The 12,628-nt window shown below is 31.9% G+C and overlaps 1 protein-coding gene across 1 annotated transcript; it reads left to right on the top strand.

Annotated features, from left to right (window-relative positions):
• Window positions 1–7,959: 7,959 nt before the first annotated feature.
• Window positions 7,960–8,382, top strand: MONOS_13665 (uncharacterized protein; the record flags this gene model as incomplete). The annotated part of the gene is made up of 2 exons (XM_067866388.1): window positions 7,960–8,121; window positions 8,170–8,382. The coding sequence occupies 2 exons, from the start codon at window positions 7,960–7,962 to the stop codon at window positions 8,380–8,382; spliced, it is 375 nt and encodes a 124-aa protein (XP_067723245.1).
• Window positions 8,383–12,628: the final 4,246 nt, after the last annotated feature.

The following is a 12,628-nucleotide window of genomic DNA, read 5'->3' as shown; positions in this document are numbered from 1 at the left end:
AAACAATAAAGAAGAAATCAAACGAAAGAAGGTTTTAATTACTTTTTTGTACTGGCAGAGAAGTCTTTTTTGAAATTTTTACTTTTCATGGTAATCTCGTGAATTTTTAATAATTAATTGATCTTTTGTTTTCTTCATTTTCAACAAATTAACTTCTTCCACTTATTATTAACTTTGGATTCTTAAAAAAAAATCTAATTGCTTTTTATATTTATTTATGGTTTGCAAAATATCCTTTTTTTTTCGTTTGATTTTTCCATTTCATTGTTTTTCTATGAAAATGAATATAAAATCCAGTTTGTTGAAGTTCAACTAGTTTTTATGTTCTACAAATGAAAGAGTTTGTCAAAAGAAACAATGTTGTTATTATTTCATCAAAGTTTATATCTTTTTTTTCATTCAGAAAACAAAAAGCATAATAATGAAGAAAGAATTTATTCTCACTTTTGTTTAAATAAAAAAATTACAGGTTTCAAATGGCACATTATTTTTGGTAACATAACTTTTATCGGGGTGTTATTTAAAATTTAAAAAACAATGTTAAAAAGTGAATATTATTTGGACATTGACTTATTCAACTTTATTTGTCAAAGTTTCATTTTTCAAAACATATTAACGTAATTAAAATGAAGACGTAGAAATAAACCATAATAAAAATCATGTTATCATAAATTAAATCGAACCTGATTAACATTAAATGCGAACTCGCTTGATGCAAGTTAAAACAGTCTGCATTTCGCATGAGAATAATTATATATATGTATGCGCAAAATGAACAATTGCTCTATTCTTAAAATGTGATGAACTATGTATTTTTAATCAGAAAATTATCGTTATGAAATTCCAACTGAAAAAAGTGATTCTTTTTTGTTCATTGAATGCTGTCATCTTTGAGCAACAGTTAGAAAATATATCACATTGTTTTAAACTTTTGTTTTGCATCTATTTTTTCAGCTAATGGCATTATTATTTTTTAGAAATCGATATAATTCAAGGTATATTTTTAAAGAAAAGAAGACAAACGCCTTTATGTGATCAGTAAATACTAATACAATTCATTTTTCATAGTTGATACACATCTATATGGTCGTTACCATAAATGGTTCAGTTAAAAAAGAAGTTGATGTGAGTATTCATTTTCAATATGTTCGAATTCATCTTTAATAGTTTAGCTTATATAATTCTTTATTCATAATATTTATTATATTTATTCAAAGAATATGTTTTCAAATGTGATTTTTTTCTGAACATTGCATTTAGAACTGGAAAGGTTAATTTTATCCAGCAAATTGCTGGAATGAGCAAACAGTTAAATGGAAAAAAAGATTGGACTTCCTGATGTTCTACAATTACTAAACGAAAGAAGTATTACTCTTTAAATTTTCGAAAAGAAAATAAAGAAAATTCAAATGTTTGAGAATTATCTTTTGTAATTAACAATAATTATTCGATCAATTAAAAAAAGACACTTATTTGTAATTTAGAAAAAAACCACTCTCAACAATCGGATTCGCGTGTCATTTTATAGATTCAACAGAATGAGAAATGAAGAAAATCAATATCATTTAGTTCAATTAAATAATCATTTTGAACTTGAAAGTATTTCTATTTGTATGGATTATAAAGTTTATTTTCTTTTTCTTTATTGTTTGAAGGTTGAATTATTTTACGACACAATAGCATCACAATCAGAATGAAGTTTAATAAGATCAAAAAAGCTGTCAAATCAAAGTTTAATTGGCAACTTTATCCGGTCAGTGAACAATAAGGCACAGGATCAAGAATTGATGTGTTTGACAAAAAACATTTTTGTTTTTTCACATTTCTGTTATTCCAATAGCACAGAGAAAAATGAAATGTAATTTTCGTTTAATCACTAATTGGCGTTTATTTTGCAAGGTCGCTTTCATTTCAAATATTAGATATAAACATGAGCAGTTATTCTCGAAGTACTAACATTTTGCAAAAGTTTGACATCCAAAAAACTAACTTTATTGAATATTTTTCACAAAAATGTGTGACAAATCACTGATGTTTCTTTTGAACCAATCTGAAATTATTGTTATTGTATAATAGAAAGATGAAGGGGAATAATGGTGATATGGATAATTTATCTTTTACTATTCCTTCACATGAATTTGAAAACAAACAGATTCTTAAGTGTTACAAAACGTTATTAAATAAATTGGATTTCAATTGTTGAAATAAATGATCGAATATGAAAAATAATGTTATAGTTTAATAATTATGTCGACATTATTATTCCAAAAAAATAAAAATAAATAAATAAATAAGTTAATGAATTTTATTTTTCAGAGCATTTTGAGTGTCTGCCCTGGGAGGCCGATTCTGGACCAAAACCTTCAAGAAACTGCATTGGACCAATCGCAATGCAGTTTCAGGAAGGAATCTGCCTTGCCCTTCATTTTGGCAATAAAGTCAAAAATCTGGGTACTCCAAAAACATGTGAGTATTTTCATATCATATGGAGCTTGAGCAACAGACAAATTCAAAAGCTCTTAAATAATTAATGTTCACAACTCTGATAAACAAACACTATCAGAAATTTCCTCAAAAAACATTTAAATCAAAAATTTGTCGTTTTTTATCTTTCATTGAATAATTTATATGTGAAATTACCAATTTCTTTCGATCGAGAAATTAGATTTTTTTTTAAAAAACATATTTTTGTTCTTTCGTCTCTTGCTCTTGCCCCCCTGAACGATGCTTTGAATTGACCAATCGAGTTTAGAGGTGAAGCAACTGAACGAAACACTTCATTGCCTCGCTTCTCGTAAAATACATTTGTTTTCAACTCTTTAATTTCCATTTTCCTCTATAACATTTTTTTTGAAGAATTGTATCCAAGAAAGAAAGAAAAAAAAATGAAGTGAGAAAGGAAAAAGTGTATCTAATGAAAAAATATAATGAATATGTTCACACTTAACAAAATGAGATGTTATGCTTTTGTAATTGTCAGTGATATATATTTGATAACGTCCGTCTATATGAAATTTTTGGTTAAAGAAAGATATAAGTTCATCGATATTTCTTATAACTGTCTTATCATCCAAATAGAAATTTAGTCAGCGAGAAAGACATCCAAACTCCCCATCGCCTTCGCACTTTTAATGTTTCTCACAAAAAAATGACACTGTTGACTTTATCCCTTTTGCGAATTGAGAATTTTCTGATAAAAGAAAATGAAGAAGTTAAGCGTTCCGAAAATGCAGCTTAGTATCACACAAGAAGTGATATGTTGTTTTATTAACGAATATTTCTATGTCAAGAACTTGTCTCAGACATTCAATGGCAAAACGATAATCATGAGATAGAATATTTGAAAAATTGTTAAACACATGCTTGTGTCTGATTTGAAGGTCAACCAGTATGTATGCAATCACACAAAAATGGGACACCTCTTCTTTTTCGTAAAAAGTATTTTGATATTTGATTTCTTCTGATGGGAAAGGACTAATTTACCTTGAAATCAAACAGAATAAGTGCTTTGTTTTGTTTCAACGATTCTTTAAATGATCTGAAGTGTTTCTGCTGATACTCAGCCAATTGTTTATGGTGATAAATAAATTGGACCTCTTCTTCCTCATTTTCACTTAACTTCTCATGTTTAGCAAGAAGTTGATTTTTTCGTTTCATGAGAAATGAGTGATGGTCACAAAGATTGCAAACATCAGTTCGTCGTTTTGCTCTTTTTTGGTTACGTGTCATTTTGTCAAATGTACTTTTAGACATCTTCAAACTTGTTGTTTTTATCAATTTATTGTATAATTCAGCCTTTGTTGTATTTATTAACCTTGTTGGGGATTTCAAACAATTCTGACGTGAAGATTTTGAACTGATATATTTTGACGTTTGATGACAGTTATGTTGAGTTTTGATGCAATCATCCTTGTGTGTTGAATGTGAAGAAAAAATATCTCTATGTGGGCAAATTGATTTGGATTCTATTTGTTTGATATTTTCTGTTTTTGAATGGTCCTTATTCTTGCATTTGAGTGGCTTTTCACAAAATGAATAACCAATTTCTTTATCAAATATTATCATTGAAGTTTTTACTTCATCTGAAATACAGTCATTGGATTCAGTTCCTTCATGCAAGTTTTTATTACCTTTTAGAAAAGTTGGATTTGAACTGGGCAAATTAAGTGTTGAATGAAAGAGTTTCAAAAAGCCACTGCTTGTTGTTGGATGTGGCATTTTGGCTTTGGGTTCTTCACCATATGAAGTGTTGGAATTTGAATGAAAAACTTTATTGTAAATATTCAAATTTTGACTAAATTGCAATTGTAACATCAATGAATCAGCTTTTGATTCAATGTTAGAAGAATTTCTGTTGTTCTCGCACAGAGATATTGATGAAGGCGTACCACTAATGCAAGTTGTTTTGTGAAATGAATCTATTTTGCTTTCACAAAATGTTGGTGAAATGAGAGATGATAAATGGACGTGTGAATCGTTGGATTCTAGTAAAATGTATGTGTCAGTTTGATAATTAATCATTGAACAATTTCGTTTCATTGTTGATTGTAATAACTGTTTGTTATTACCCGAATTATTATTTTTTGATGATAAGCTTTGTTGGTTTCGTGTAAAAGAAGAACATAAATTAGGTGAAATGGGATTTGAAAGAAAACCAGTATTGAATGAATCATTTGATTTGTATATCGATAAAAGAGGAAATAATTTTCCTTTCAATTGATTATTAAAAATTGAGTTCAAATTGCAGTTAATTTTTGTTAAGTTTTTATCATCACATAAAATCCATTCTGTGTTTTTTTCGAAGAAACTATCGTTGTTGTTGAATACTTTGTACACTGAAAAGAAATGTCTATTGTCTGTTGATCCAGAATGAAAAAGTTGGGCAACAAGAGAATAGATATGAGCTCCAGCATCTGTCGTTTCACTGACATTCAAAACTCCATTTTTTGTAGAAAAAGAAATTGTTTCATAAATGCTTTGTATTATATCGTGTTTTGATTCTGTTAGCTCAATCATAATTACAAGAAAAGGGGGAAACTTCAAAATGTTTAAAACTGATAACTGATGTGTAACATAAAAACAACTTTTGCAATAGGCATCTTTGTTGTTTGTGTTTTCATTTGAATAACAAAATGATTCATGAAAGCATTAATCAAATTATATTTATGAAGTCTGATTATCGGTGATTGTTCAGTTGCCCCTATTGATAAACAATCACAATTCGAGCATTTTCTCGGGAAGCACAACGAAGCCATCATTTCGTTTGATAAGATTGGAATGCAATATGATTTATCACTGAAAAGACTCAAAAAAGAATTGTAAAACTCCTGTGGATTTCTTCTTTCAAGGAAATGTTTTTTCTTCCATTTGTACATGAACGAGTTTGTCCTTGATGAATTTCTGAATAATCAGTTTTTTCTGTTTCCAAAGTTTGGGGCATTATCAAATCACATATGTTTTTGTCAAAAGAAGAAAGCCTTCCTTTCCTCACATTGATGTCTTGAATTCGAATTAAAATGCTTCGAAAGATCTGAATAAGAGAAGCCCAATAACATGTATTTCCGTAATTTTGGAGAGATGAAAACTGATTATATGATGAATGATGATTATTACTATCTGTATCTTGATTTTCCAATAATTCATATGACCGAGAGTTTACTGGATCCTGAAATGTTTCAGAAAATTCACTTGAAACTACCTCCTCCAAACAATTTTTTTTTTTACCAAATTCATATTTGAATAATCATTAAGTTCCACTTCATCCATTCGGACCCATTCGTTAATATTTGAATCGCTGTGCTGTTTAAGGCATACTTGATGAAAAACTGAATCCTGTAATTCACTGATCGAATCTGAAAAGATGATTTCATTGTCGAAAATGTCCATTGCATCTTGCCCCTGCTCGTCCATCATATTCATATCAGATTTGAATCAATTCGGATCATTTTTTTCTGAAAAGTAATTCTTTAATGGATCAACATCTTCCTCCATTCTATTGTCACAGTTCGAAATCGAGAAATCATCATCATAACAGTTTGGATTCTCTTTATAATATTGGATTTTCCATGTTAGAAAATATCAAAAAAAAAAAAATGAAAACGAAATGTGAAAAATTGAAATTATAGAAATTATTAATATTAAAAAAATAAAAATAATAACAATATGAACATTTTTTGTTGATTTCCCCGAGACGAGACTTTTTGCATGATTCTGTTGAATTTTCCATCAAAAAGGCATTAAATTTGTATTGATCTTCTTCGCAAAGTTCATAATTATAAAAATCAAAAACAACTTTTTTGAAAACACATATAATTAACAAACAAACTTCTTTTGGAAGGTGGGAGGGGAGGCTTTTCTGCTTCTGTAACTTCGAAACTCTCAGAGGAACTTGTCTTTTTGCATGGTTATTGCTTCCTTGGGAACACTTGAAGCCACAATAGTGTAGCTGCTTAAGACTGAATTCATGGCACACACATCTTTGAAAATAAACTTTCGTGAGTAAATTGGGCTAAGATTTATATGCAGATGCCATTTTTAATAAGATGAACCTGTTTTTTCTGAATATGTATTGTTTTTGAAATAACAAGAAGTAAAATTTAATAACTGGCTTGAAACAAACCGTTGGAAATGCTTTGAATATAGGAATATAATCCTTTCCCCTTGTTAGTGTGTAAAAACATAAGTTTGATCATTGCAGCTTCGTCGTATCCAGATTTGGCAGCCAAAAAGTTCCATGCTTCTGTGCACTTTTCACTCTTCCGAAAATTTAACAAATGAGAAAAAGATTTTTTTGCTCTATGTTACACAATTAATCCTATTTTTGCACGCTTATTTCAAGGTCATTTAATGGGATGATTGATTCACTCCATAATTGTCTGTTGCCGAATATTTATTGTTTCTTTTTTTTCAATTCACTTTGTTGATAGAGAGTTTCAACAAAAGAAAAGTGATTCTATCTATTTCGTTTGAGTGAAGGGAGACAGTTCAACGCCAATTGTTTTCAATAATTAATAAAACTGAAATGAAAGATGAAAAACAGTTGAAATCATAAATAATTTAAAAATGTTTTGAATTTTGCTATTTGTAACGAATTAATCTCTCAAATTATTTGTTTTGGAATGATCGTTATGGCTTCAGCTCAAAAAATGATAATCAAAGTCTGATTGATGTACGTAAATTTCTTTTCTTCTTCAAATGTGTTCATTTTCATCTTCAAATTTTTCGAATGATCTTTAATTCTTCTTCTTCACGCACTGAACCAAATTTGATTCACTTCAAGAAATTCGACTTACGAATCGATGCTCTGCTTATCCAGATTGAGGTAGATCTGCAAGAAAGGTCAAAATAATGGTGAATTTGTTTTTGATGGAATAAATATAGTCTTTATTTTGCCTATTTATCAAGATAATGCTATTATTGCGATTTTTCAGCTGCTTGATATTTTTCTGAAGCTGCAAGTGAGCAACTGACTGACATTCTCCATTGATAAAGAAGTGGGGCACTGGGCAAAGACTGTAAATGTTCCGAAGCTGGTAACTGTGGAAGAGTGGACAAAGAACGAGGTGGAGACGTTTGTTCATTTGATAGAACGTAATTCCAATCAGGAGCCTGAGCCTGAATCCAGTCAACACTTATCAAATTCTTCATCTTCCTTCAACTCCCAGTCAACTTTTCACTTTTTCTATTCTCGTTACCTCATTTATCGCTCAAATGAATCGACTTTTGCAACTTTGTTTTGAATTCCGCTTCAATAGGTCAGATCTGTGAATGTGGTCCTTTCAGTATGTCTTTGAGCTGCCTTCTCTCATAACCGATGATACACTTATACACATTCTGTCTGAGCAGCCGCGTATGAAGAAGTTGTTTGTGTGGAACGTGGATGTGATCGGTTTGTGGTGCGACGATCAGAAGCTCTTGCAGATGTGTCTGAAGGGATGAAGAAATGTTCACTTTGAGGTGATGGAGAAATGGGTGGAAGACAAAGGGAGCTTTTTGGGGAGAGTGGAGACAGCGGGCGGAGAGGAGACAAAGGCAGAGATTGGAGAAAGAGAGAAAGGAAAGCTATCGGATAAGACAGAAAGTGAGATAAGCAACTCCAAAATTTATCTAAACGAAAGAAAAGTATCTACATAATGCACTGAAAGCAAGACATCTTCAAACACATTTCAGTCAGAGCTTCCAGATAGCGCTCATTCAGCAGCTGTTTCGGCGATGTTGTGCTTTCTTGAAGAGCTCATGTTAAGTGAGGAAGAGAAATGGAGACTCCGTTTTGTGGCAACAGGCGCCATGTGGATCAATGTGGATGGACTGCTTTCGCTGTTTGGGCTGACCAGAAGGGACATTCTGAAGCAGAACGAAGTGAACACAGACGAAGTGAAATGAGAACACAAAACGACAAAAGAACGTGACCAGCCTTCTTCTGAAGCAACATCACAAGGCAAACAGAGCAACTTGCAGTCTAAATGCAATGAAACAACAGAAAAAGCACAAAAAATCGTTTTTTGCACAGGAACACATCCAGTCAAGCACAATTCCTTCCCCTTTGCTGCGTTCTCCTCCAGCCAGCACCCAGCACTCCCGCACTGCTTCTCTCTTCTCATCTCCTTCCACTCTTTCCTCGCCCTGCTTCCCACCCGCGTCTCCATCAAGTAGGTGCGGTACACAAAGGACAACACAGGCGGGGAAGAATCGCATTCGACTGCTCAGATGAACAAGTCCTTCTCTGGTATCACTCACTTCGACTGGAAAAGGCATTTCAAAGAGAGCCGAAAGAATAGCCACATTGCAATTGGACAACTGAAGAAGGCAAACCTGTATGGATTCATTTGTGTTAAAGGGCTCAGAGGAATGAACTTGAAGGAAAAAGGAAATGTGGATTCTTGTTCAGATGAAGGTGGTGATTTTTATGTGAATAAGCACTTCCTTTTGGAGTAAGACTGATAATAACAATAATATTAGTTTAAATTTTTTTGTTCATGTCCTGAATTTAAAGTAATTTTCTGTGAATAAATAACTATTTCATTAAAAAAGATTGCGCATTGATCATTCAACATTAAAAAATATTCAAATTTTCATGTGTCAAAAAGTTACATGTGTGAAATTGTTTAATAATTTAACTTATATCAAAATTCTTATTTAATTTTTTGTTGAATAAAGTTGATGTTGTTTCGATTATTGCTTTTATGAGAAATGAATTATTTTTAACAAAGGACTTGGAAAGGATGCGGACAACATATTGAGCAATGTTTAGCTGGTGTTCCCCAAAATGAAAGATGAGCATGTGCAGTGCATTCACCAGAAATGTTCAGTCATATGGAAAAAATGATCATTGGAGTTGCCGCAGTTATTATTGTTGCTTTTGTTGGATATTCCTTCATGAAAAAGTAATTGCTTGCTGTTTTGTATTTACAAAATGTATTTTCGAGTACATAGTTTTTTTTATTTTTCAAATATATTTTTCTTTTGGTGATTGATTTGCTGATTTTGTATTTTTTTTTTCTTTCTTGAATTATTATGCAGCATATGAACCAAATCATATTTTCATTCTTTATATTTTCAAAATTTTCAAAGGATATGCAAAATTATATATTTTCCAAAGATTTCATAAATGAAAGCATGGAAGTCGAAATCTAAAAATGAAAGTTTGTCTTATCAGCTGGCTGATACCAAAAAGATAATTATTAAAATAAATCAAAGGCGATAAATTTGTCGTATTTGTATTTTATGATTATTCCAAACTGTTGGGAAACAGCTCGTTTTTATTGAAGATGCGCAACAATTCAACCTCAAGCAACGATTTCGAACGAAATTAAACAAATTATATTCATTGATCTCTTTCGGAAAATATGCTCCATCAACAGCTCAAATAAACGTTAATAAAAGGAAAAAACATTCTTCGATGAATAACCAAGAAAGAAGTGAAAAAAAGAAACCACTGACACAATTCACGGACCGAGTAGCAACTGTGGTAACATAAAGAGACACATAAAAGTAAGATGAAGATAAACATAAAGCATGGTATGTGTTTTGTTAATCGTGTATGAGAAAGCGGCCGAGAAAGTTTGAAAAAGACAAAAACGAAAGATATGAGTGGAACGAATGTGAATGAGACGAATAAGTTGGAGATGGCGCGAAGGAAACCATTTGAGAAGAGTTTCCAGGAGAAGGAGAACAGTTTGCTGCAGTTGAAATGTTGATATCAACAGAATTTAGAAAGAGAATAAGGAGGAAAAGGAAAAAGAAGAAGGCAATGATGATGTTGGAGGTGGAAAAGGTGGATGGAGAAGAGGATGAGGAAAGTTAGCGAACACAATGAAAGTGAAGTTGGTTAAAGAGAAAAAGATACAACATACTTCGCAGATTGCTTATATTAAGGAGACAAGGAAGTGCCTGCAGATGGAGAAAGGAAAGCCGTAGATGGCAATGCACGTGTGAATGAGGGGACGTTTAAATAATGTGTAGTGGGCAGAGAAAGCGAATTCTCTCTCGAAAGCACAGAACTGTTTGCAGATATAATAGTTGTGGAAGAAGGAGGAGGAGGATGTGTCTCAAAGCAATCTGTTCCGCTGAGAGGATATCTCATCACACATGAATACAATGTTGGTGGTAGAGGTGGTGAAGGCAGAGGATGAAGAGGTAGTGCGTCTAAAGGGTGTGGAGGCGGAGAAGGCATCTGCGCACAGGAGCAAGCACAGCCTTTGCGACTGCACCCAAATTGGATCTTCGATAACATGGGTGTGTGGCATACACTCGCAAACTGCGTGCTGCCCGGTAGAAAAGACTGCGATGTGGATGGCTGGCTGGAAGATAAATAATAGCAATCACAATCACAATCACTACTACTCTAATTCGATATGACATCAAGAGGAATATGAAGAAGAAAGAGGTTGTTATTAACTATCATCTTGTTGCATCGCAACGGAAGCGCTGGTGATTGAATGCTCAAAATAAAGGAAACTCCCAACATTTCATGCATTTGAAGCTGAGGATGACAGTTGAGAAGGAGAAGGTGAAGGAGAAGCGGATGAATGGAAAGTATCTGAAGGAAAATGAAATAGGCAACTAGTTGGAGAATGAAGATTCTGATGCACACTCTTTTAACAAATATACACAAAATCCAGAATGACTTTGAACTGACCGCAAAAAAAGATGCTTCGTCGCTCTTCTTTTCTTCTCCCTGCTTTCTTCAATTCATTCTTCCGTTAGTGGAAGATGAGGATCGTTTTTCCCCCATTTAAAGATCTAGACAGCTGTTCAGGTGCTCCAAATTAGTCACTCAATTCATTCCAAATCTTTTGCTTCATCTTCTTCTTTTTCTTTTCATTCGCTTGAAAATTCTAATTGCTCCTCTTACTCTTTTTCAACAAATTCTATTTCATTCATTTATTCCTTTTCTGTTTTGGAAAAAAGAATAAAAATTGAAACATTGAATTGTATGATAAAAATCATGCGAAAAAGAAACAGAAAGTGTTGCGCAAAGAGAAGATTATGTATTTGTTATTGAGAAGCTAAATTATAATTGTATTTTGCTTTAACGGTGTGATATTTTTAAGTTAACAAATCATTTGAAGAAGATAATTTAGTGATAAAAAGTAGAAAATGACAAAATACATGAAAGTTGTCTGATGTTAAACACTCATTTCAATTTTATATAAATTGGAAAAATAGTCATCAAATAACTAAAATTTCGATTTTATGAACTGAAAATAAAGGAAATATGGTTAATCAAAAATCACAATAATTCATTCGTTTAATTTTCTCAAACATTCAAAAAATAATTATAAATAATTGCTGATAATTCATGATCATTAAGTATTTCGTTTAAAAATCAAACAATCCATGAAAGCTTGTGATGACATCCTCATATTCTTCTTCTTCAATCATTTCAAACACTTTCCTTCTCAAACATTTTCTTTCCTTTTTTTCCTTTTCATCTTTCTTCTTCCATTTCAATTTCCTTGAAACATTCACAAAAATTGCTAAGCCATGAAATACCATTGTGTCATCCAATATTGATCTCTGTATCCCCTCCAAAATAACATTAATAGCTCCACTCTCCAACAAAAAAGCAACAATAACATTTATGTTGTTCGCTGAAGTTATACATAAATAAATGCATTCATCAAAATTTTCTTTGCAATTGTCCTATGGTGCTCGAAATAGTCCAACCATGCAGCTCAAAGACCAACAAATTCCTCATTCCATATCTTTCCGTATTTAAAAAAACGCCAATGCGAAGAACCATCTCATCAAAGCATGCTCTTCTTTAGTCTTTTCTCCTCTTTCCTCTGCTTTTATCTTCCAATCCATGCACTCTGAATGCTCCTTCAATTCACTTCTTGTCTTTATCACAACTTTCATCTCTTTTGCAATCATTTCTTCAACGCTTTCGTGTTGTCTTATTCTGTAGAACAAAAACTGCCTAGCTGATTGATAACCTAGTTGCGTCAGATTGAAGTGTTCTTGATGATAATTGATGATTTCTGTCATTTCATTCAAATATCGTTCTTGTTCGATAAACTAATAAGAAATGAGAAATATAACAATAACAAAAAAAAAGAAATTGATGTGCTCAAACAGTAAATTTGTATGTGTTTCTTAATGTAAGCAAAGCCATTTCCACTTCTTT

Source organism: Monocercomonoides exilis (assembly GCF_001643675.1).
Source record: "Monocercomonoides exilis strain PA203 chromosome Unknown scaffold38-1042076, whole genome shotgun sequence".
Classification (NCBI taxonomy): Eukaryota; Preaxostyla; order Oxymonadida; family Polymastigidae; genus Monocercomonoides; species Monocercomonoides exilis.
The sequence above is the reverse complement of the archived record's forward strand: the minus strand, read 5'-3'. Positions and strand labels throughout refer to the sequence as shown.